Genomic DNA, 27,700 nt, shown 5'->3' on the forward strand with positions numbered 1-27,700 from the left:
CCAAGAATCACAAGAGGAGGAGGTATACTTGGAAAAGGCCGGGAGATACGGGAAGATTTCAATTAGATTACATCATGGTCAGACAGAGATTCCGAAATCAGATACTGGATTGTAAGGCATACCCAGGAGCAGATATAGACTCAGATCACAATATAGTAGTGATGAAGAGTAGGCTGAAGTTCAAGACATTAGTCAGGAAGAATCAATATGCAAAGAAGTGGGATACGGAAGTTCTAAGGAATGACGAGATACGTTTGAAGTTCTCTAACGCTATAGATACAGCAATAAGGAATAGCGCAGTAGGCAGCACAGTTGAAGAGGGATGGACATCTCTAAAAAGGACCATCACAGAAGTTGGGAAGGAAAACATAGATACAAAGAAGGTAGCTGCGAAGAAACCATGGGTAACAGAAGAAATACTTCAGTTGATTGATGAAAGGAGGAAGTACAAACATGTTTCGGGAAAATCAGGAATACAGAAATACAAGTCACTGAGGAATGAAATAAATAGGAAGTGCAGGGAAGCTAAGACAAAATGGCTGCAGGAAAAATGTGAAGACATCGAAAAAGATATGATTGTCGGAAGGACAGACTCAGCATACAGGAAAGTCAAAACAACCTTTGGTGACATTAAAAGCAACGGTGGTAACATTAAGAGTGCAACGGGAATTCCACTGTTAAATGCAGAGGAGAGAGCAGATAGGTGGAAAGAATACATTGAAAGCCTCTATGAGGGTGAAGATTTGTCTGATGTGATAGAAGAAGAAACAGGAGTCGATTTGGAAGAGATTGGGGATCCAGTATTAGAATCGGAATTTAAAAGAGCTTTGGAGGACTTACGGTCAAATAAGGCAGAAGGGATAGATAACATTCCATCAGAATTTCTAAAATCATTATGGGAAGTGGCAACAAAACAACTATTCACGTTGGTGTGTAGAATATATGAGTCTGGCGACATACCATCTGACTTTCGGAAAAGCATCATCCACACAATTCCGAAGACGGCAAGAGCTGACAAGTGCAAGAATTATCGTACAATCAGCTTAACAGCTCATGCATCAAAGCTGCTTACAAGAATAATATACAGAAGAATGGAAAAGAAAATTGATTATGCGCTACGTGACGATCAGTTTTGCTTTAGGAAAAGTAAAGGCACGAGAGAGGCAATTCTGACGTTACGGCTAATAATGGAAGCAAGGCTAAAGAAAAATCAAGACACGTTCATAGGATTTGTTGACCTGGAAAAAGCATTCGACAATATAAAATGGTGCAAGCTGTTCAAGCTTCTGAAAAAAGTTGGGGTAAGCCATAGGGAGAGACGGGTCATATACAATATGTACAACAACCAAGAGGGAATAATAAGAGTGGACGATCAAGAACGAAGTGCTCGTATTAAGAAAGGTCTAAGACAAGGCTGTAGCCTTTCACCCCTACTCTTCAATCTGTACATCGAGGAAGCAATGATGGAAATAAAAGAAAGGTTCAGGAGTGGAATTAAAATACAAGGTGAATGGATATCAATGATACGATTCGCTGATGACATTGCTATCCTGAGTGAAAGTGAAGAAGAATTAAATGATCTGCTGAACGGAATGAACAGTCTAATGAGTACACAGTATGGTTTGAGAGTAAATCGCAGAAAGACGAAGGTAAAGAGAAGTAGTAGAAACTTAACAACAGAACTGATGGTCACGAAGTCAATGAAGTTAAGGAATTGTGCTACCTAGACAGTAAAATAACCAATGACGGACGGACGGAGCAAGGAGGCAAAAAAGGCATTTCTGGCCAAGAGAAGTCTACTAATATCAAATACCGGCCTTAATTTGAGGAAGAAATTTCGGAGGATTTACGTCTGGAGTACAGCATTGTATGGTAGTGAAACATGGACTGTGGGAAAACCGGAACAGAAGAGAATCGAAGCATTTGAGATGTGGTGCTATAGACGAATGTTGAAAATTAGGTGGACTGATAAGGTAAGGAATGAGGAGGTTCTGTGCAGAATCGGAGAGGAAAGGAATATGTGGAAAACACTGATAAGGAGAAGGGACAGGATGATAGGACATCTGCTAAGACACCATGAATGACTTCCACGGTACTAGAGGGAGCTGTAGAGGGCAAAAACTGTAGAGGAAGACAGAGATTGGAATACGTCAAGCAAATATTTGAGGACGTAGGTTGCAAGTGCTACTCTGAGATGAAGAGGTTAGTACAGGAAAGGAATTCGTGGCGGGCCGCATCAAACCAGTCAGTAGACATATGACCAAAAAAAAAAAGGGAGCAATAGTAGAAAGTAGAAAGACTGGATGTGTTGGTGGAATGAGGGCTGTGTAGTGCTGGAACAGGAACAGGGAAGGGGCTGGATGGGTGACAAAAATGACTAACATAGGTTAGGCCAAAAGGGTTACGGGGACGTAGATATATTGCAGGGAGAGTTACCACCTACGCAGTTCAGATAAACTAGTGTTGGTGAGAAGGATCCATATGACACAGGCTGTGAAGCAGTCATTGAAATGAAGGATGTCGTGTTGGGCAGTGTGCTCAACAACAGGGTGGTCCTCCTGTTTCTTGGCCACAGTTTGTCATTGGCCATTCAGGTGGACAGATAGCTTGTTTGTTCTCATGCCCACGCAGAATGCAGAACAGTGGTTGCAGCTAGCTTGTAGATTACATGACTGGTTTCACAGATAGCCCTGCCTTTGATGGGATAAATGATGTTTGTGACCAGACTGGAATGGGTGATGGTGGGAGGATGTATAGGACAGGTCTTGCATCTAGTCTGTTACAGGGATATGAGCCATGAGGTAATGGGTTGGGAGCAGGGGTTGTGTACGGATGGACAGAATATTGTGTGGGTTCGGTGGCTGGTGGAATACCACTCTGGGAGGGGTGGGAAGGATGATGAAGAGGACATTTCTCATTTCAGGGCAAGACAACAAGTAGTCAAAACCCTGGTGGAGAATTGAATTCAGTTGCCCCAGTCCTGAGTCACAAGGGGAATGCTCCTCTGTGGCCAAACGATGAGGCTATGGGAGACTGGAAAGGTAAGGCACAGGAGATTTGTTTTTGTAGAAGGTTGGGAGGATAATTACTGTCTGTGAAGGCCTTAAGCAAACCGTTGGTATATTTCGAGAGGGACCGCTCGTCATTGCAGATGTGACGACCACGGGTGGCTCGGCTGTTTGGAAAGGACTTCTTGGTGTGGAACGGGCAGCAGCTGTTGAAGTGGAGGGACAGAATGTGGTTAGTAGGTTTAATATGGACAGAGGCATTGATATAGCCATCTTTGAGGTGGAGGTAAGCATGCAAGAAGGTGGTTTGTTGGGTTTTGTCGGACCAAGTGAAGCAAATGGGGGAGAAGCTGTCAAGGTTCTGGAGGAATGTGGGTAGGTTGTCTTCACCTTCGATCCAGATCGCAAAGATGTCTTCAGTGAATCTGAACCAGGTGAGGGGTTTAGGATTTGGATGTTCAGGAAGGATTCCTCCAGATGGCCCATGAATAGGTTGGTATAGGATGATGCCATGTGAGTTCCCATAGCCATACATCAGATTTGTTTGTAGGTAATGCCTTCAAAGGAGAAGTAATTGTGGGTGAGGATATAGTTGGTCATGGTGACTAGGAAGGAGGTTGTTGGTTTTGAACCTTCGGGCATTGGTAAAGGTAGTGTTCAACAGTGGTAAGGCCATGGGTGTTACGGGTGCTAGTGTAAATGGAGGTGGCATCAGTAGTGACGAGCAGAGCATCGTGTGCTTAAGGGAGGAAATGGTTGTGATATCTTTTACATAGGCGGATAGGTTCCGTGTAACAGGCTGAAGGTGTTGGTCTACGAGAGCAGATATTCTCTCAGTGGGACACAGTAACCGGCCTCATGAAGCGTCCTGGGGTGGTTGGGTTTATGGACTTTAATAAGTATGTAGAAGGTAGGAGTGCGGGGAGCAGTAGGGTGGAGCAGAGAGATGGACTCCATGGAGACGGTCTGGGATGGGCCTAAGGGATGGTCTGGGATGGGCCTAAGGGATGTTTTGAGGGATTTGGGGGATTATGGCGAGGCAAGGTCCAAGGTTAAGAAACCCTGGAAAGTTAATAGGATCATTTGGGGGGGCAGTGGGGGTGGATCACAGTTGGATGGATGATTAAACTGAGTCATGCAGGGTTCAACATTGGTCTTCGGTTGAGTCTGATTAGTAGGATTGGTGGCGAAAAAGTGTTTCCACTATAAGGGCAGGGAGAAGGAGAGAAGGTTTTTAACAAGTCCTGCATGATTGAATTTTGGAGTGGGTGAAAGATGAAGCCAGTGGAAAGGACTGATATTTCTAAGGGGCTTCTGAAGGGAAAGTTAATGACTGTGTTTCAGGTATGTTTAGGTTCTGGATTCTGTGTGGTGGTAGGAGTTTGGTGGGTAGGTTAAACATAGTAGGTCTGCAAGACAGGGTTTGTCAACTGTGAGGGGACGTGAGGGAGGTTTTGAGGTGGTTGTAGAGGTGCTGGACAGTGGTACTCCAAAGCAGGGGTAGGAAGTGAGCATCATGGAGAGTTTTCTGTGGTGGCGTTGTGTATGTTGCTCTAGTTCCTGAAGGGAATGTTTTGCAGGACTCTGTTGGTGAACGCTAAGGATTGGCGGAATCTGAATAGATGGAGGTCATTGTGGAAGGAGGGGTGGCAGCTAGAGATGAATAATTCGATGGTAAGGGCATTTGAGCCGATTCCATGAGCCAAGCAACAATGCAGGCACAGTATGTGCGACTGGGTTCTGGCTAGGGATAAGGAAACTTTTCTGTATTTATGCAGATGGAACATGCAAGCATCCATGGTGGTGGAAAAAATGCGAAAAATTACATAAATAATGTTGAATTACATTAGTCACCTGATCCTACTCAACCCAGCAAACTACCTTCCTAGATGTTGACCTCCATCTCAAAGATGGCTATATCAGTGCCTCTGTCCATATGAAACCTACTAACCACATGCAATAACTCCACTTCGACAGCTGCCATCCATTCCACACCAAGAAGTCCCTTCCATACAGCCTAGTCACTCGTGGTCGTCACATCTGCAGTGACGAGCGGTCCCTCTCGAAATATACCAAGGGTCTCATTGAGGACTTCATAGACAGTAATTATCCCCCCAACCTTGTACAAAAACAAATCTCCCATGCCTTATCTTTCCAGACTCCCATAGCCACCCAAAGTCCATGCAGCCACAGATGTGCATTCCCCTCGTAACTCAGTACCAACCAGGACTGGAGCAATTAAATTACATTCTCTGCCAGGGTTTAAACTACCTCTCATCATACCCTAAAATGAGAAATATCCTGCATACCATCTTTTCCCCACCCCTCTCACAGAGGTATTCTGCCATCCAATGAACCTACACAATATACTCATCCATCCCTAAACAACCTCTGCTCCCAACCCCTTACCTCATGAGCCATATCCCTGTAATAGACCTAAATGCAAGACCTGTCCCATATATCCTCCCAACACCACCTACTCCATTTGGGTCACAAACATCACCTATCTCATCAAAGGCTGTGTTACCTGTGAAACCAGTCATGTAATCTACAAGCTAAGCTGTAACCACTGTGCTGCATTCTATGTGAGCATGGCCTCCAACGAGCTGTCTGCCCGTAGGAATGGTCACCGACAACCTCTGACCAAGAAGCAAGTGGATGACCCTGTTGCTGAGCACACTGCCCAACATAACATCCTTCATTTCAATGACTGCTTCACAGCCTGTGCCATATAGATCCTTCCCACCAACACAAGCTTATTTAAATTGTGCAGGTTGGGCTCTCCGTGCAATTTATCCCCATTCCCGTAACCGTCTTGGCCTTAGTCATTTTTGTCATCCATTCAGCCCCTCCCCGTTCCCGTTCCAGCACTACACATTCAGCCCTCCTTCCAACAACACACCCAGTTTTTTTACCCCCCTCGACTCTCCCCCCCTCTCTCCACCTCTTCTCTGCCGTCCATCTAATCTCCCAAGTGCACCTAGCTGCCCTGTCCTCTCTCCACATTGTCATTGCACACTGCCCAGCAGCACTTCATTGTCCCATACGCTACCCTGCTATCCCTCCCCCTCCCCACCCCAGCTTCTTCCTTAACTCCACCCAGTTGCCACTCCCATCATGCACTGCTGCTGTTGCTCGCAATTTAGTGTCAGCTGCCAGAGGTTGCATTCGTGTGTGCGAGTTGCATTTGCATGTGTGTGTGTGTGTGTGTGTGTGTGTGTGTGTGTGTGTGTGTGTGTGTGTGTTGTCGTCTATTTGTGACAAAGGCCTTTATAGTCAAAAGCTTATATCGTGACAGTCTTTTTGTTGTACCTACCTGCAACTTAGTGTCTCTGCTATATGGTTAGTAGCAACTATCCTTTTCATATTATCATTACATTCAAACATGGATGCTCCATTGTTTGGTTAAACTTGGTTGGATTTGTTGTGAACTTTTTCTTCTTCTTCTTTTCCTTTTAATTTCAGTCATACCGTATTTGTAGAAATTTCGATACACATTTGTTTGTAAGTCTGTTAGCTCTGTCGAGCAATAAGACTCCCAGATGGGCTGTTCTGAGGCATAGTTTAATTTAGGTGCACTGCCCCAGAAGATAATTCCATAAGACAACAGGAAGGGAGAAAACGCAAAATAAGCCAGCACTTTTGTCTTTAGATTGGTGTAGTGGGAGATGCTATTAAGGGTATGCCACAGTGAACTAAGCTTTTTGATTGATTTATTCACATGATGGCTCCATTTTAATGTGTTATCCAGCTGGACCCAAGGAATTTTACACACTGCGCTTCATTCATTGTATGACCAATAAAATCTTCTTCTTGCACTAGAAGGCCATTTTTGCTTGTTAGCAATTGTAATTATCTTCGTTTCCTTAAAATTTGAGCTGTTTGCTGTGAAGCAGTTGTAGGTCTGTTCAGCTGTCATCTGAACTGTCTGATAAGGTTGAGTTTGGACTCTTGATATGAGTGCTTGTATTGCCAACAAATAGTAGTGTTTTTAACTGTGTTTTAAAGCCATTGGAAGATCATTCATGTAGGTTAGAAACAAGAGTGGGCCCAGTACTGGAGCCTCGGGCACATTCTGAGATTATTTTCACTCCTGAGATACAGTCTCTAAATGAGATAATCTGTTTTCTGTTACAGAGATAAGATTCCACACATGTAAGAGAGATTTCATTAATCTATAACACTTTAGTTACCTGAGTAGACTTTTGTAATCCAAAAAATCAAAAGCTATGGCAAATTTACAGAATATTGTGGAATATATAAACAAGATAACCTTTCTTGTTTAGCTCTGTTTGCATTTCGTTTACGAGGTCTTGCATTGCACCGTGAGAAAATAATCATTGCATATGGTGACCAATGAGTTGGTCCTGTCATAATATTTTCCAAAGCTATTTTCTGTGGACTCAAGTCTTCCGGATAGTTTTTACCTTGTTCTTGAAGCATCGTATTTTTTGGTTTGCTTTTTTAGTGAGGGAGCGGACATAATGGGGCTTCAAATCTTGACTACTTTTTCTCTGAACTGGGTACAGCCCACTTCTCCTAGCAAGTGATACTTTACCACCCCCTTTTCCTTACTGCTGTTCAATTTTTCCCTTATTTATCTTAGGGGAAAACAATTTTATGAAAAGTTCCATTTTGTCATTTACACGTGATACTCTGCAGCTTGTGGAAATTATGAATATGTCCTGTTAATCGTTAATTGATTGACAGAAGCTGTTTGTTGGTAGTAGTTTGTTACTGGACTAGTTTCAGACATTGCCCATCACCTGTGTTACAAAAGACACATTTTTCCCATAATATGTCACTTACAGAGGTATATATAGCAGTGTTTGATGTGTGTTTCTATCAGTCCTTTCTTATCATGCCATCCAGTATATCTCCTCTGCTCCAGGGCTCTGGGCAATTTTTCTGTAGCTTTCCCCATTTCCTAAGCCTCACCAGCCCTTTCCTTCATTAGTTTCCTTCCCGTTCAACCTTTCCACCAGGAGAAAGAGCCTATGGCTCCGAAAGCTTGCACATTTCCTTAACTTTCATTTGTGGTTTTTTCTGCCGCTACTTGGTGAGTAGATTTTTTTCTGTCCAATTATATTTTCAAAAATTGATTATTTTTATTGATATATAAATATACATACATTTACATACTCATGCATGAATACATACATACATATATATATATATATATATCTAAAAACAAAGATGTATACATACAAGACAGGAAAAGATAGATTGCTATTTACCGTAAAGAAGACACATCAACTTGCAGACAGGCATGATCAAAAGACACTCTCGCATATAGGTTTCGGCACAGCCTTTGTCAGCAAAAACACGCGCACACACACACACACACACACACACACACACACACACACACTCACTCACACTTCACACAATAAGTAAAAGGTAGGTACATTGCCTTTTTAATTCAGGTCACTAAACTTATATTTTTATCTGATATGACCCTATTTTGAAAGAACATATGAAGAGGAGCAATAATTTTGTGTTAGGTACCTAGTAATTTTCAGATGCAAAAGTTTTAAATTTCGTCTGCTGCAAAAGTTATAAATATTACAACAAAACCCTAAATATTCGTTATCAAGTGGAGAAATTTTAAGAATGAAAACCTAGTTTTGTAATATTTTGATATTTTTATTGGGAAACCACAATATAAGATTTATAACTACTGTAATTGAAGTTTATCTGCAGTCATCATTTACAGTCAGTATTACCATTTATGTTCCCATAAAAGAAAAATTAATCAGTATTGTCGTTTATGAATAAAATTTGACCCATTTTAGTCGACATGAGTCTCTTTCTCTTCTCAGTGCATGTTTGTTGTGATTTTTAAAATGTTAGTTCACAGGCCACTGATGTTGCTGTGATACATAATACTTTTAGAACTAATTGATACAGCGCTGGCCACAGTAATTTTTTTGTTTCCAACCAATTTAAGACATTACTGTTTCCAGGCAAATATCCCTCCAGTAAAAATTTGTCCAATTTGACGTCTGCTGCATTTTCTGGTTTGTGACTCGCTAGAAATTGACTAATAGTGTCATTGAACCCCTACCAGACTGAAGTCGTCTCACGTGTAACAGTGGTAACTGATTGAAACATGAGCTGTTTTTTTCTGTTGAACAATCAGCGTTTTCATTTCTGCAACAGTGTTAATTTAGCAGTATGAAATGTTCTGTCATCTGAAAATTCTTGCTTTTGAAACGGGTGTTCAATAATGTTGCTGGAGATGACTCCAAACCACACTGATAACCCTTTAAGCAAATTTCAACCAGTGAGTTTTTTTTCTTGAGGATATTCTTTATTTTTGTCTTTAAAAGGTTTTAGTTGCCATTCCATTATCTTGGCAAGATTTTCATTTTTGGAACTGATACTGTTTTCTGTGAGGGCAACTCTTTGGTTGCCTCATAAAAAACTTTCAAAATCTGTAAAGTCTGGTGCATTATCTCCTAGTCTGTATCTTTTAAGTTTAAGATCATCGATTTTCCACCTAAAATAGCGAGGTGAGAAATCATGGGATCTTTATTTAAAGTAAATCTTTTCAACATTTCATAATTTGATCCATCTGATTGGGACATCTTGTTTCAATTTCAGTAGGTCTTTTTCTTTTTATTTTCTTGCATTTAAGCAAGTTAGTTTAAAGCAAAGGATTTCTCCTTGAGATACACAACTCATTTCAACTTGTCGACAGTTTTCTGCATGGACTTCAGAAATGCATGTTGTGCAGTGGGGTTTAAAGAATGTGCAAAAATAATGGGATATGTGGAAGTTTTAGAAGTATGCCAGCTAATTTTGTATATGACACATTTTCTGTTATTATGGAAGGGATTTTAAAATTGACTTTAGGTATATTTTGGATAACAGACTTTGCCCAGTTTGAGATATTTTCTACAATCTGTCTGTCTTCGAATTGTGAGCACTCTAAAAGCTATGACTTTAGTTCACTCTTCTCAAATTAATGTTACTTACACTTGTCCACCTACCAGACGAGAGGCAAACTGCCTTTTTGGTGGCTGAAAAATTTTTAATTTTTGAAACCTGTACATCTAATTACATACATTTACTTAATGTGGACAGCTTTGTAATATTAAAAAAAAATACTTATTAGTTGTTGTAAATGAAAAGCAGTTTAGGGTGAGGACACCACAAAGAAGATAAATCAGGACTTGGTCCAGAATCTGACAGCACTGATGTGCTGGATAGTGCTCAAGACTCATTTGCCACTTGAGGTGAAAGCAGACGTCAGTGAGGACAGTTTCAAGATATGATTTCTCGAATTGCTGCATTGATTGATGGTGATCTAGATCTGCTTCCTGGACCCACATTGTTCCAGAGGTACTGTAGGATGCTTCAATTTTAGATGTGTCTTCAGATTTGATGATTAGCCAGAAGCCATGACAATTACCTGCTGACAGTAGCAGCATTTTTCTTTTTCTTCCATTTTGGTAAAATGGTACAGAACATTGCTCATAATTCTTCTAGGTGAAGGTAATGTGGATAACATGTTGTGCAGCACTGAAAGTACACTTGTCAAATTAAAACATTTGCTATTAACATAGCCATTGTTCATTGTAAAAGCTTAATGTGAGAACAGATATTCATGCAACACATTCTATAATTAGAAGTGTAGAGAAGCTGTAGGAAGTTGTGATCTGCGAAACCTAGAGTCACAATTGTGAAGTTTGTATTGTATACGAAAAGGTCTGAAACAGTCACAGTGATTAAGGAACTCGCAAAGACAAGACTGACAGTACGTGAATATTTTACTGCTGAAAGATAAAAAATTTGAATAATGTAATATCCGAAGTTTGACGACTATAGTGTGTGAACAAGAGATGACAGAATAATAGTGCGGGTGAAGGCAGTAGAAAAGCAGTGCAAAAGAACTCTAAAGTCTGTGCTGTAGGAACTGTGAACTGGTCTGCTCATGCTGCCACAATTTCTACCACCGTGTTTGTATTGTTACTGTAGAATGGCCATCACTTTCAACTCATTTCAACTAACTCTGCCATGTATTTCAGAATATCAACATCCATCTCTTTCTTCTAATGAACTTTGACGCCTGGCTCAAGCCAAGCGTGCTCTCCAGTTTCCTAAATATAAACTCCACTGTCCTAAGAGATCACAGAAGTAACGCATGAGGAGGTGTAGTAGTGGCATACTGACACTTCAACTTATTACCGACTATGCTACTCACATCTGATACTAATGAAGACAAACATGATAAATATATCTTTGTAAATATAAAATCCCTTTAAAAAATGGCTAATATGCATTCTCTACAGACCTCCAAAAGTAGGCAGGATAGCCTGTTTCAAAACTGATCTTTCAAAATTCAGATAGACTTAGAATCGTACAAATAATGCTGGGAACACTGACATTAATATTCTGCCCCTTCACTGTGAAATTGAAGTGTGTAGTTTCTTCTTCAAATTACATATATTTGCCACGAAACCCACAAGCAAGGAAAATTGTTCCTCGAATTTCAGCTCAGAAACTCATTAGCAAATTAACTCTGTTATATAATAAATATATTACCCCAAAGACTGGAAACCTGGAGGGAAAACCTGCACCTTGGCTAACGGAGTAGCTAAAACCATCCATGAATGTCAGAGACAATGCACTTCGGACTCACAAATGACCTCATACCCTTGAAAAAAAATTAATTACATGCAGATAGCAAACAGAATCAATCAAACTGATAGAAACGGTAACTAAGATATGCCAATACACTAATGTAAAACGTAAAGACCAGAAGCTCTATGGAAAAGTTTGTGTGATCTAGGGAAGAGTAAGTAAAGTAGAAGCTGCAGCTGATCCCATTGTTCCAACAAAGGAACTAAACCAGTACTTGACTTCAGCAATAACCTTCATTGAACCATAAACAAAGCAAAGACTTACTGATTATTTCGCAGAGGTAAATGAAAGTAGTTGTGAAAAATTCTTTCATAAACTGACAACACTGTTGAAAAAGCCTTCAGGTCGGCATTTACTGAATAGGACAGTGTTGCAGTCCAAATACTGCTCTTAATAACTATGCTCCCTAGACCTTGAAACTCTTTCCTGAACAACAGAGTAGAAACATTCATTCCCATCAAAATACAAGCACTAGGGATCCAATTGCTAAGAAGAACAGCTGGATACATTCTGTCTGAGGGGAGAGTGGATATGGACATCAGAAAAGAACTGAGAGTGGAAAACGAAAACGAGCAGATTAAAGAATACAGAAACACCTTCATGGACTGTGTTAAAAGAGTGGTGATAATTATTATCCAGTGGGCAGATGATATTTTGGAAGCCCCATAAGGGTGTTAGAGGCAAATGCCTACTGCATGCAGAGAGAAGAGATATATTTAAAGTATTATGATTTTTTAAGTAACTAAGATCTTAATAAGTTTTGTAATTACATAAAAAACTCTGGTCTGATGTAAGAGGACTCCTGAGGACGTTAATATGTTCATGTTAAATGAATAAATAAAAAATTAAACATAATATACAAACAATGGAAAATCCAGGATGGAACGTAACAATACCAGGGAAGGAAAGTTGCTACTCACCATATAGCGAAGATGCTGAGTTTTGATGGGCAGAACAGAAAGATTCACACAATTATAGCTTTCCGCCATTAAGGCCTGTGTCAGCAGTACACACACACACACACACACACACACACACACACACACACACTCACGTAAACACAACTTGTACACAGATCTGCAGTCTCAGAGAGCTGAAACCACACTGGCAGCTCTCTGAGACTGCAGATGTGTGTGAAAGTTGCGTTTACGTGTGTGTGTGTGTGTGTGTGTGTGTGTGTGTGTGTGTGTGTGTGTCTACTGCTGACAAAGGCCTTAATGGCCGAAAGCTATAATTGTGTGAATCGTTTTGTTGTGCCTAACGCGACTCATCATCTCCGCTGCATGGTGAGTAGCAACTTTCCTTCTCTGGTATTGAAATATAATATACAGGTTGTCCCAGGATGAATAGTCAATATTTAGATATATGACAGGAATGATCATTTGAAGGAAAAAACTTCGTGTGGGCATATGCACTCTTCTGAATGGTTTCTGAGATTCATTGTTGCTTATTTTCTTTATTATTCAGCACAGTGTCATTGTTTACAATGACCCATAGTTAGGGGTGTGTGTGTGTGTGTGTGTGTGTGTGTGTGTGTGTGGCAATCTGTCTTTACCTATATTCCTACCTGTAGTTTCCATTGTTTGATACGCGCACACACTCACACACACACACACACACACACACACACACACACACACACACACTTTTCACTGCTAACTGACCTTTATTGTATTAGTGGACAATAATCATTATGCCCATTGTAGCCAGAAACAGACTCAAGTGACGTGTTTTCAGTTGAGTGGGCAGTGGCAGAGACTCGTGATGACGTCTCACTGTGCTTGGAGACAGCAAGTTCAGAGATGTCACACGGCTGGCTGACAAGTTTATTTGTGATCCCTACAGTGTGTCTCAGGTGGAATGGCCAGTATTCAGGGATATGACAGGAATGGTCACTCAAAGCGAAAAATGGGGCTTCAGAATGCATACCTTAAGAGTTACGAAAACTTGTTCAGTAGACTAGACTTTTTTGCTTCAAATGGTGGTTCTTATTATAGCTCTGAATATTGAGCATTCCTCGTGGGACATCCTGTACTAGCTGTTGACTATTCCTATGTCACTTACATCAAAAATCTCACCAAATAATTCCTGTCTTGTAATGTCACAACCTTTTTTGTCAAGTAATACCAGTTGCCATTCAGATTGGGTTTATTGCAAATTCCTGGCCAAATGCCCTAATTTTGTAAACTATATGAATGTGACACTTGAAGCAAAGAGGTGAAATGTGAGAAATACAGAAATTAAACTTAATATAGCATTTACAGCATTAATCCATGCTGCCATGATCTCTCCCTTCTTATCCTCTCTCTAGTGACCTGAGTCCAATGTGTCTTTCATTGTTAGCATGTAAATTCAATCTTGACTGTATTAATTGATAAATGCCACTGCTAGTTTGTAAAGGAAGTAAAGATCTGTTAGTGTTTTAAATATTTGCTAGACTTCAAAATGATGTGATATATTATTTATTTTTTAGGAGTGGTATAATTTCCAGTCCAAAGAATTAAGCGATGGAAATATCAAAAGTTTCCGTTTCCCGGCTATGTTACCAGAAGATATAGCTTCTACCCATAAGACTTTGGTTGAAATTTTTGAAATACTTACTGAAAGACATACTAGTAAACCTGAAGGTGAAGAAAATAATTTAGAACGTGAAACTACCATTAAAACAACATGGGACGCAGAAGAAAATAATATTGGAAATGGAAAGTCAGAACCAGTGCTAGAAAGCAAAACTAATAGTCCACTGTCCCACAGACCATACCAGCAGTATCACAGTAAGTAAAATAATGTTTGTTTAGCAGTTCCAAGATTACCGTAATGTCCTGCTCTGCTTGTGTTAGTGTTAAAATCATTTGTGATGTTCCTACTTTGTACTATATCATCGAACCAAAGAAAACTAAACACCAAATTATATTTAAGACAAGGTGACACAGCTACTTTTGTTATCTGTATTTTCACAACATAACACGAAAAGTCTGTCCAGTTTTTATTCATTTTCCTATGGTGTTCTCATTTAGACAGTGTGTTCTGTAAGAAGGTAACTGCTACAGATATGTGTATGAGGCTTTAAGGATCACAGTTATTAGGTTTCTAGTCCAGGAAGGATTCTGATCTCAGTTACACCATTATCTGGCTTTATGAACTTAGGGACTCTACATCATTCGTAGTTGATGACAAACAACTGCTAACTAAAGATAGGCCAGACCATTAAACTGAAACTTTTTGCAGATTAAAACTGTGTGACGGACAGGTCCTGAAACTAGAACCTGGGTAATACTCTTACTCTTTGAACTGTACCGGTACGACTGATGGCTTAAGCAAGCTATGTGATAACAATCAGTTGTTAATATCTAAGTTAAATAGAATAGTTCATTGTGTACCAAACAACTTGAAATTGCTACTAGGAGCTTTCTCTAACCAGGAGTTGCCTAAATAGGTCCCACAGATTATCTAAGAACAGTACAATCTGGCATGGAATGTGACACAAGCAGCATAATTAGCGGTTTGGATATTTGTAGATTAATGAGAATTGTGAACAAACTAGAGCCAATGTTATTTCCTATTTCCATTAATGCTTGCATTTGTATCAACCTTTTGAGTATACATACACACTTTGCATGTAAGCATAGTATTCATTAGGATCACACAAGTGCTTCTAGTTTTTCTCTGCACTGCAGATGATTGGAGGAACGAAGATCAATATTCGGCATCCATTTAAAAATGAAGCAAGTGTTTTAAGGTAGCCAGTGTGAAATAATAATCAGACTGCTATTATGCAATACATTGACCTAAATTACAAGAGGCATGTTCACTGTTATTTGATCTTGTGATTTCAAGTGACAGTGGAATTTAGGCCCAGAATTTTCATCTCTTGCTAGGTTTTACTCACCACCAGGATTAGTATTTTGATATGTATTTATCTTTTAAATGAACTCAATACATTGCTTAAAATATGAATACACGAAGAATAGTAAGCATGTTTTTACATTGCTAAGACAGACAGAAAAGTTAAATTAGAATGGCCGGCCTGACCAAACTCGATCCTCTCGATTATGATGTCAGTTCCTTATAAAATGCAATGCCTCATTTTTTTGGTTCCTGTTGTACAATTTTTATGATCTACACACAGCTTACACCAGGTAATTTTATAATAATAACATTGTTATGCACAGCATTGGTACACACATGGAGGACACCTACTGGCGACTCCTGGGCCACAAACATGCAACTATGCCCCATGTCATTATACTTTTCCCCAGTCTGTTTGAGGGACTGAGTCAGCACCCAATCACAATCAGTGTGATATTGAACTAAGGAAAATGGCAAGCCATTATTATCAAGCACTTTAGACCTTGACACGTGATTTTCTTGTAGTAGTATTATGCCGTGATCATGTACTGCAGTGTGGCAGAGCATTGGAGATGCACCATTTCATTATTAACCACTACGCTGTGTCCGCTAAGTAATGATTAATTCTGTAGTGTGCATTACTTATGAAAAATTTTTTGGCTACTGGTACCTTTTCAAACATTTGTATTTTAGTAATCTTTTTCATCTAGTTGCACAATTTATTATATTGCTTTATTTCCTGAGGGGAAAATGCTGCTTTTACTTTTTTGTTTGTTTTTACTTGGTAAATGTTCCCTGATTGGGACTGTTAGTGAAACACTTAATAATGTTTGCCATGATTTGTACAAAAGAATGGTAAATGTACTCACTTGGTACAATAAGGATACCCAGTTCCTCATATCTTGAATATCATGTGTTCGAGACAGCAGAAGGCTGAGAGGTTCTAGAATTTACACAGAAATTCTTGAATCACTACACACAACATCCATCTCTGGCAGCTAGGATAGTGTGTCAGGCGTACATACATAAGTAAAACGTTAGACACAAGTGGAGTCTTACAAAACTCTAAACCAACATGAGGAATTTCCTAAATGCATTGCAGAGATGTCAAATCTCCACTTGTGTGGCAAGAAAAAATATGCAAGTGCTGCTATTAACAGCAAAATATATGCATAGAATATGCACAGATGTGCACACTTGGTTAAGGCCGCGAGTTCAGTACATTAACAGAAGTCAGACCTAGATAATGACTATCAGAAATTCATTGTACAAGTACACTTTCGATGTAATAACCATCAAATGTATTAAAAAGGTTTTCAAAGTGTGAAAATACAATCAAGAAATGTAGCTGTATTGTTGTGCTTCTTTGTTTCCGTGCCTGCCTACTGCTTAGTGAATCAGCTATACAGTCATTGGCTATCTTTACTGAACTATTGTTGTTATTCCACAGTGTATTTTCTATTGTGAAGAAAAATCGTATTGTACATAGTTGAACCCATCATTTCTAATAGATTTATCTGGATCACTGTCCCTTTCTACAAAAGCCATATATCAAAATTTGCACAGAGCACAATTTATTGCTAATAATTGGTTTCCTAATCATGAAAGGTGTATATTAGGTATATCCACAAAGTAAGTTGCATGTGGTTGTATAAAACAAACATGTACAGATACAGAAAAAATATTTATTGTATAAAAATCTACAACTGTTAATCTACTTTTCTACATAGCTTCCGAAATTTTGCAGGCACTTGTCATAGCATGGCACAAGTTTTTGTATGCCTTCTTCATAGAAGGTTGCTGCCTGTGTATTCAACCATATGCTAACATGTTCTTTCAGCTTTTCATCATCGTTGAAGTGTTGAATTTCATGAATTAGTTATTGTGAGATTTGCGGAACTTCCAAAGCAAGGGCAATAATGTAAACTTACAGTTGTGCTTAATCTTCTCTTCAATTGTGTGAACCAGTTCATTAGTAACCACAAATGGGCGTCCACTTCGTTCTTCATCGTGCACTTGATCATGTCCTTCATGGAACAGTCTGACCCATCTTCTAACCATTGAATCACTCATAGCACTTGGTCCGCAAACCTCGCAGATTTGCCAATGAATTTCCTTTGGTGTAACTTTCTTTGCATTTAGAAAACGAATCATAGATATGATTTCACAGCTGGCAGCATTTTCAATTATGGCTGACATCGTAAACAAGCGCTACAGAGCACATGTCGGGAGCAGCGATCTGAAAATGGCGCACATGTCTTCTTCTTGAGTCAGAGTAACTGCCGTGTATGCTCAGAACTGCGATCGTAGCGTTGCCACAGATAGAAATAGAAACAGAACTCACTTTGTGGACCACCCTCATATTTGGAACAGAATTAGACACACTGGAAAGTTGATTTTATAATGGTAAGATTTTAAACTAAAATATTTACCAGAAATATAAATCAGCTTTACAAAATGTAAATTAAAACTGAAATTAAGGATATGGGGTCTTCATAAGCTGAAATACAAAGAAAGTTGTTTAAAAATTTTGAAGGGGGCAATGACAGAACAAAAGAGTCAAAATAAATACAATAGAAAAGGAACAGGTAACAAACTAATGAATGCATGGGGGCACAACTAGACAAAAAGACAATGTCTAGCAGAAATCCTGATATCAATATATTATGTATAATAAATATATTAAATTTAAGTGATGAAAGAACAAAATAGAAAAATGCAGCAACTAAAACATGCATAAAGGAGTAAAGATAATTAAAAAATCAGATTGACAGGAAGTACAAAATTGTAAAGAACCATGGCTAGAGAAGAAATGAAAATTTAGGAAAAGCTTTTCACAGTGTTAATTGGCATACATTCTTTGAAATTCACAACTTTTATGGCACAAAATATTACCTGTAACTTGCACAGAAGGCAGTTCTAAGAGTTGAAGAACATTGAGAAGGGAGAGAGACCATGTTGTATTATATTACCAGTGTCGATTTAAGGCCCAAACAACACAAGCAGCCAGTTTGGGTGACAAACTGAGAGAAGTGTCAGAGGTATGCATTTTTCTTATGTGAATCTAGTCTTTTCAAGCAACATATTCCTTGCACTTTGTGTAACATCACACCTGAGATGTACTTGGCTGCGTCCCTATGAATGCAATGTTGTGGCCCAAGTCATGCTGGGGCATAGTCACCTAAGTGTTAGCTGCTCTTGAGCCATATTACGTATCAGAATGTTTGTGTTCTTCTCACTATTTCTTAGACATTATCATGGATATGGTCACAAATACCTTGCAAAAATACAGAAAATCACAAAGGCATGTTGCATTTTGTAGGAGTAAACACTGATTTCCCTGTAGTTTATCCATCTGAAGAATTCATTGACAGAAACACCTACAGCCATTGTGTCTATTTAGAAACATAAATAATACAGCTTTACCATAAGTTTATGTGGATGTACTAACAGTAAATGTAGCATGTAATTTGATAATACAAAAACTAATTGGAGGCATAGTATTATCTACCTATCAAGCTACACAGGAACCAGGCACATTATGGCAAGTACTACTAACAAAAATGAAAGAGATGCGATAGTGATTGAGGAAGTCTCAGCACTCAATGTAATGGCACACCATGTAAAGCACACTCAAGGAAATCCGCATGTCCCAATTCTTAAAATACAGGTTGTGGAAGGTTAGCTTTCGCCCAATAAGGCCTTTGCCAAAAATAGACCACACATGTGACTTGCCAAACGAAAGTGCTGGCAGGTCGATAGACACACAAACATACACACAAAATTCGAGCTTTCGCAACCTAAGGTTGCTTCATCAGGAAAGAGGGAAGGAGAGGGAAAGACGAAAGGATGTGGGTTTTAAGGGAGAGGGTAAGGAGTCATTCCAATCCTGGGAGCGGAAAGACTTACCTTAGGGGGGGAAAAAAGGACAGATATACACCCGCGCGCGCCCACACACACACACACACGCACACACACACACACACACACACACACACACACACACACACACAGATATATATATCACACACACTCCTTGTGCCTGTCTACCGGTGCTTTCCCGCTTGGTAAGTTTTTTGTTTATATCTGTGTGTGTGTGTGTGTGTGTGTGTGTGTGTGTGTGTGTGTGTGTGTGCGAGTGTGTGTGCGAGTGTATACCTATCCTTTTTTCCCCCTAAGGTAAGTCTTTCCGCTCCCAGGATTGGAATGACTCCTTACTCTCTCCCTTAAAACCCACATCCTATCGTCTTTCCCTCTCCTTCCCCTTTCCTGAAGAAGCAACCGTCGGTTGCGAAAGCTAGAAATTTTGTGTGTGTGTTTGTGTGTTTCATTTATTGTGCCTGTCTACCGGTGCTTTCCCGCTTGGTAAGTCTTGGAATCTTTGTTTTTATGTGGAAGTTTCTTTCTATTTTATATAAATATATATGTGTGTGTGTGTGTGCGCGCGAGTGTACACCTGTCCTTTTTTTCCCCCTAAGGGAAGTCTTTCCGCTCCCGGGATTGGAATGACTCCTTACCCTCTCCCTTAAAACCCACATCGTTTCGTCTTTCCCTCTCCTTCCTGAAGAAGCAACCATCGGTTGCGAAAGCTAGTAATTCTGTGTGTGTTTGTGTGTTTTGTTCTTGTGCCTGTCTGCCGGCGTTTTCCCGCTTGGTAAGTCTTGGAATCTTTGTTTTTAATATATATATATATATATATATATATATAAAAATAAAGATTCCAAGACTTACCAAGCGGGAAAGCGCCGGCAGACAGGCACATGAACAAAACACACAAACACACACACAAAATTACGAGCTTTCGCAACTGGCAGTTGCTTCGTCAGGAAGGAAGGAAGGAGAGGGAAAAATGAAAGGGTGTGGGTTTTAAGGGAGAGGGTAAGGAGTCATTCCAATCCCGGGAGCGGAAAGACTTCCCTTAGGGGAAAAAAAAGGACAGGTGTACACTCGCGCACACACACACACATATCCATCCGCACATACACAGACACAAGCAGTCTTTCTGTTTTATTTATATATATATATATATATATATATATATATATATATATATATATATATATATATATATTTCTGATTCCAAGACTTACCAAGCGGGAAAGCGCCGGTAGACAGGCACAATAAATAAAACACACAAACACACACACAGAATTTCTAGCTTTCGCAACCGACGGTTGCTTCTTCAGGAGAGAGGGAAGGAGAGGGAAAGACGAAAGGATGTGGGTTTTAAGGGAGAGGATAAGGAGTCATTCCAATCCCGGGAGTGGAAAGACTTCCCTTAGGGGGAAAAAAGGATAGGTGTACACTCGCACACACACACATATCCATCCGCACATACACAGACACAAGCAGACATTTATAAAGGCTAAGAGTTCGGGCAGAAATGTCAGTCGAGGCTGAAGTACAGAGGCAAAGAAGTTGTTGAAAGACAGGTGAGGGATGAGCGGTGGCAACTTGAAATTAGCGGAGGTTGAGGCCTGGCGGATATGGAGAAGATAGGATATACTGAAGGGCAAGTCCCCATCTCCGGAGTTCTGACAGGTTGGTGTTAGTGGGAAGTATCCAGATAACTCGGACGGAGTAACATGTGCCAAGATGTGCTGGCCATACACCAAGGCATGTTTAGCCATAGGGTGATCCTCATTACCAACAAACACTGTCTGCTTGTGTCCGTTCATGCGAGTGGACAGTTTGTTGCTGGTCATTCCCACATAGAAGGCTTCACAGTGTAGGCAGGTCAGTTGGTAAATCACATGGGTGCTTTCACACGTGGCTCTGCCTTTGATCGTGTACACCTTCCCGGGTTACAGGACTGGAGTAGGTGGTGGTGGGAGGGTGCATAGGACAGGTTTTACACCGGGGTCAGTTACAAGGGTAAGTGCCAGAGGGTAGGGAAGGTGGTTTGGGGATTTCATAGGGATGAACCAAGAGGTTACGAAGGTTAGGTGGATGGCGGAAACACACTCTTGGTGGAGTGGGGAGGATTTCATGAAGAATGGATCTCATTTCGGGGCAGGATTTTAAGAAGTCGTATCCCTGCTGGAGAGCCACATTCAGAGTCTGATCCAGTCCCGGGAAGTATCCTGTCACAAGTGGGGCACTTTTAGGGTTCTTCTGTGAGAGGTTCTGGGTTTGAGGGGATGAGGAAGTGCCTCTGGTTATTTGCTTCTGTACCAGGTCGGGAGGGTAGTTGCGGGATGCGAAAGCTGTTTTCAGGTTATTGGTGTAGTGGTTCAGGGATTCAGGACTGGAGCAGATTCGTTTGCCACGAAGGCCTAAGCTGTAGGGAAGGGACCATTTGATATGGAATGGGAGGGAGCTGTCATAATGCAGGTACTATTGCTTGTTGGTGGGTTTGATGTGGACGCATGTGTGAAGCTGGCCATTGGACAGATGGAGGTGAACGTCAAGGAAAGTGGCATGGGATTTGGAGTAGGACCAGGTGAATCTGATGGAACCAAAGGAGTTGAGGTTGGAGAGGAAATTCTGGAATTGTTCTTCACTGTGAGTCCAGATCATGAAGATGTCATCAATAAATCTGTACCAAACTTTGGGTTGGCAGGCTTGGGTAACGAAAAAGGCTTCCTCTAAGCGACCAATAAATAGCTTGGCGTACGAGGGGGCCATCCTGGTACCCATGGCTGTTCCCTTTAATTGTTGGTATGTCTGGCCTTCAAAAGTGAAGAAGTTGTGGGTCAGGATGAAGCTGGCTAAGGTGATGAGGAAAGAGGTTTTAGGTAGGGTGGCAGGTTATCGGCGTGAAAGGAAGTGCTCCATTGCAGCGAGGCCCTGGATGTGCGGGATATTTGTGTATAGGGAAGTGGCATCAGTGGTTACAAGGATGGTTTCCGGGGGTAACAGACTGGGTAAGGATTTCAGGCGTTCGAGAAAGTGGTTGGTGTCTTTGATGAAGGATGGGAGACTGCATGTAATGGGTTGAAGGTGTTGATCTACGTAGGCAGAGATATGTTTTGTGGGGGCTTGGTAACCAGCTACAATGGGGCGGTCAGGATGTTTGGATTGGTCAGCCTTCAGATCACGGATAGCTTGTGCTTCAGCAGTGGTGATGTTGGGAGTAGGATTAAGGTTTCTTAAGAACGATTAAGAGGCATGGCTGGAAGTGAGAAATTCCTGGAAGGTTTGGAGAGGGCGATTTTGAGGAAGAGGAGGTGGATCCCGCTGTGATGGAGGACGGAACTGTTCCAGGCAAGTTTGAATTTGGATAGTGTCTTGGGGAGTTGGATCATTAGGAGTGGGATCAGGATTATTTTTCTTCGTGGCAAAGTGATATTTCCAGCAGAGACTATGAGTGTAGGACAGTAAATCTTTGACAAGGGCAGTTTGTTTGAACCTGGGAGTGGGGCTGAAAGTGAGGCCTTTGGATAGGACAGAGGTTTCGGACTGGGAGAGAGGTTTGGAGGAAAGGTTAACTACTGAATTGGGGTGTTGTGGTTCCAGATTGTGTTGACTAGAATTTTGAGGTGTTGGGGGGTGTGGAGCTGGAAGTGGGAGATTGAGTAGATGGGAGAGACTGGGTCTGTGTGCAATGAGAGGAGGTTGAGGTTTGTTGGAAAGGTTGTGGAGGGTGAGTGAGTTGCCTTTCCGGAGGTGGGAAACCAGGAGATTGGATAGTTTTTTGAGGTGGGGGGGTGGCATGCTGTTCTAGTTGGCGGTTGGCCTGTAGGAGGATGCTATGAACAGCCGGTGTGGATGAGGGAGAGGTAAGGTTGAGGACTTTGATTTGGGATAGGAGTTGATGGGTGTGTTCATTGGCCGAGTCGATGTATAGGTGAAGGATTAGGCGGGTGAGGGCTATGGATTGTGCAGTTTGGAACTGGTATAAGGACTGATGGAAAGAAGGATTGCAGCCAGAGATGGGAACTTTAAGTGTGAGACCTTTGGGAGTAATGCCAAATGTCAGACAAGCCTGAGTAAATAAAATATGGGAGCGTAATCTGGCTAGGGTGAAGGCATGTTTGCGGAGGGAATGTAAATAAAATTTAATGGGGTCGTTGTAGGGATGTTGTGAGGTTGACATGGTATTGGTAGGTGGAAAGGGTAATATGAGGTTAAAGTGAAAATAAATAGAAATATATATAGGGAGAGATAAAGGTGTGAAAAAAGTCGAAAAAGTGTTGGTTTGAGATGAGCTATGTTGATCCTGTGCTGAACTTAGGTTGGCGAACAACAATGGGTGCAAAGGTTAGGTAGTTGTGTTGTCTCCAAAACATGTTAAAGCGTGGGGAAATTCAGGAAAATTTCGAAAAAAGTTTACGAAAAAAGTCTTGGGGGGGGGGGGGGGGGGTAGATTCGAAAAAAGTTTTGAAAAATATTTCTCGAAAAAAAATGCGTGTAAATGTATTCAAAGGACTGGTTGTGTACTGGCAGGTTATGAAAATGGGGCTAACAGTTGTTTGATGAAGAAATAATAACGTTTAAACCTGTGGGAAGCTGCTAAAAAATGATCAGTTATGTGGGAAAAACGGGAATGGAAATTAAACGAAAGTTGTTGGAAATAGCTGAGATGGTTGTTTAATGGGTGAAAGGAACTGAAGCTGTGAAATAGTATTCATGAGTTTACAAGAAATGTTTGTAAACTTGGAACAGTGGATTTTATAAGAGCGGTTATGTTGAAAGCGTTAAAAATTTTTAGGTTATGGTTTGGAAGTAAATTACGTATTATTGAGTATAATTAGGCAGGATAAAATGTATGGTAGATTACGGAAAAAGGGAAGATGAATACAAAGTGAAACTACTTGTACAAACAAAAAGATAAAGTAAGATGATAGAGAAGATTTCAAAATGCAACAGAGACAATAACAAACGTAATTGTTGGGTTCAAATTAATGATGATGTAAATAAAATAGAAAGAAACTTCCACATCGGAAAAATATATTAAAAACAAAGATTCCAAGACTTACCAAGCAGGAAAGCGCCGGTAGATAGGCACAATGAATAAAACACACAAACACACACACAGAATTTCGAGCTTTCGCAACCGGCAACTGCTTCGTCAGGAAAGAGGGAAGGAAAAAGTAAGATGAAAGGATGTGGGTTTTAAGGGAGAGGGTAAGGAGTCATTCCAATCCCGGGAGCGGGAAGACTTACCTTAGGGGGAAAAAAGGACAGGTGTACACTCGCACACACACACACACACACACACGTCCATCCACACATACACAGACACAAGCAGACATTTGTAAAGGCAAAATAAAATAAGAACACACACATTCTTGCCTTTACAGATGTTTGTTTGTGTCTGTGTATGTGCGGATGTTTGTGGGTCTATCGACCTGCCAGTGCTTTTGTTTGGTAAGTCCCATCATCTTTGTTTTTAGATACATTTTTCCCATGTGGAATGTTTCCCTCTATTATATTCATATAAACATACACACAAAATTCAAGCTTTTGCGGAAAGAGGGAAGGAGAGGGAAAGACGAAAGGATGTGGGAGATGGTAAGGAGTCATTCCAATCCCGGGAGCAGAAAGACATACCTTAGGGGGAAAAAGTACAGGTAACACACACACACACACACACACACACACACACACACACACACACAGTCACAAGCAGACATTTGTAAACTCGTTTACAACTGTCTGCTTGTGACTGTGTATGTGCGGATGGATATGTGTGTGTGTGCGAGTGTATATCTGTCCTTTTTCCCCCTAAGGTAAGTCTTTCCGCTCCAGAGATTGGAATTTTTCCTTACCCTCTCCCTTAAAACCCACATCCTTTCATCTTTCCCTCTCCTTCCCTCTTTCCTGATGAAGCAACCGTTGGTTGCGAAAGCTTGAATTTTGTGTGTATATATGTGTTTGTTTGTGTCTATCAACCTGCCAGCACTTTCGTTTGGTAAGTCACATCATCTTTGTATATATGACCACAGTCTCTACAACTCATCATCTCCACTATATGGTACATAGCAATTATCCCTTTAATTATATTATTAATCCATCCAGGATTTCCTATTGTTAGATTGTGGAAGGGTATTTTTACATAGTGATAGAGCTTTGTGTTAGTTTCATCATGTCCAAGTCTCTTCATCCTTGCATAAATACTGCAACCCTCATCCATTTAAACCTGATTACTGTAATCTAGCCTTGGTCTCCCTCCACAGTTTTTACCCTCTACTCCACTTCCCAACATTAGCAAATTAACTATTTCCTGATATGTCCTATTAATCTATCACTTCTTTTAGTCAGTTGGGCAGTAAAGCTCTTTTCTCCCAAATTTGATGCAGTACCTCTTTATTATTTACTTGAGCCATATTTAAAACATTCTCATCTCTATTGTCTATTTTACTTATTGCCCAGGTTTCATTTCCATATAAGGCTACACCTCAGTCAGATACTTTCAGGTGAGAGACTTCCCTACACTGAAGTTTTCCACATTAAGGAATTTCTCTTTTTCAGAATTACTTTCCTTGCTGTTGCTGGATGACATTTTATAGTCTTTGTCACTCAGCTGTTGTCAGTTGCTTCGTGTCCCAAATAGAAGAGCTTGTCTGTGACTTTTAGTGTCTAGTTTCTTCATGATTGCCCAATTTAAGAGGGTATCCCTCTGACTACATAAAAAATAGGTGATTTTCATGGGTTTCTTTTTTCCCCAAATAAAATAGAAAGTAATACTTACATCTGACGTGAGAGCGATATTCCTTACACTTTTTTCTTTTGTGCCCATGTCGGACACTCCCTGTAACTGCTTTACCAGATGGAAGGACCCCTTGCAGCCAGAAGATTGGTCTTTGGACAGAATTCTCAAAGTCGTTCTATTAGGCCTGTAACAAATCAATCTTGTGTAAGTCATTTTCAATATATTTTCTCGTGGAATATACAGGATAATTGAAAAATATTAAGTTGTAATGAAATGGAGACATTCTGAAATAAATGCCATTTTCCTCACACACAAAATCGGGACAACAGCATGCACCAAAAATAGACTTTTGAAGATATCTTAAAATGGATACATATGCCGATAGACAATTCGGTTTACAATGCCAACAATAAATTCTGATGAAAATGTTATACTGTTCGAAGTTATGTTTCCTGCCAATTTGAAAAATTTGGTTTCAAGAAAAACATGTTTAAAAGTTTTGTGTTACATTTGTTTACCTATGTTACATACCTCTGCACCATACAGCAACCCTTCCAGATCTAAAAGTAGGCACCTCTCCATCTTCTTTGTGGCCATGATGATCCTGGGTGCCTTGTTGGCAGCTTCAGTCACCCTCTGCTCTTCTAACTCAATACATGTTTCATCCCCTTTTGTGCAGAAATTGTAAGAGGCTGGTCCATTCTAAAGTTTTAGCATGTTCATAATTTCTGTAATGCATGTCAGGCTGTCATTGAATTTTCACACTGCCACATTGGCAACTAATCCCCACCCCCCGACCCCCCCCCCCCCACCCCCACTGTAAATGGTTTACAGACACACTTTTTCGCAAATCACCTTGTAACTCGACAACTGAGTTTCTGGCATACTTGGAATGAACACTGCAATAAAGTAGACACGCCAAAGAACATTTCAAGTAAAAAAAAAATCTTCCCCCCTCCCCCCCCCCTCCCAAAGAGAACTACACCCCTCTTAATTTGACTACACTTCCTTACTCTTGTTTACTTTTGTTGGTATTCGTTTATGTTCTTTCTGTATTCACCTTACAATGTCATTTCAAGACAGCATCCATCCCGTTCAGCTGACCTGGCAAGTTTTTTGCTGTCCTGGCAAGTTTTTTGCTTTCTCAGAACTGCAATATCATAAATAAACCTTAAAAATATTGCTACTTCTCCATGAATTTAAATCTCTTTTCCAAAGTTATCCTCAGTTTTCTTTGCTGTTTTTTCAGTGTACAGATAGAATATCATGGCCAATAGATTTGTGCTACCTCAATACATCCTGAGGCCTTTTACTTCTGTGATACACCATTGATAGTAATTCGATCCAAAAATATTTTCGATACAGAGCTCTTAGTGTACTGTCCACTTTATTTCCGATTTCTCTCCCAAGACCTCCATTCCATGCAGATCGTACTTTCTGCACTACTTCTGCTCCTAATTCTGGTTACTGCCCATGTGCTTTACGTAGTGTAAAGTATCTTACATTCGATTTTCAGAGTGAACAGCCCGCAGTGCAAGATTGGTAAAGTTAACAAAGACTATTTGCTTTTGAGATTCATGACCAAATTTTTGAAGAA

At 40.4% G+C, this 27,700-nt stretch overlaps 1 protein-coding gene across 9 annotated transcripts in view; it reads left to right on the forward strand.

Annotated features, from left to right (window-relative positions):
• Nucleotides 1–27,700, forward strand: part of LOC126362397 (uncharacterized) — a 335,074-nt gene that overhangs the window by 243,544 nt on the left and 63,830 nt on the right. For all 9 annotated transcript variants that reach the window (XM_050007876.1, XM_050007883.1, XM_050007882.1 and 6 more), the window contains one exon: nt 14,131–14,431. In XM_050007876.1, coding sequence (XP_049863833.1) covers nt 14,131–14,431 — 301 coding nt within the window. The remainder of the gene's footprint in view (nt 1–14,130; nt 14,432–27,700) is intronic.

The sequence above is a fragment of the Schistocerca gregaria genome, chromosome 1 (assembly GCF_023897955.1).
Source record: "Schistocerca gregaria isolate iqSchGreg1 chromosome 1, iqSchGreg1.2, whole genome shotgun sequence".
In the NCBI taxonomy this organism is placed as follows: domain Eukaryota; kingdom Metazoa; phylum Arthropoda; class Insecta; order Orthoptera; family Acrididae; genus Schistocerca; species Schistocerca gregaria.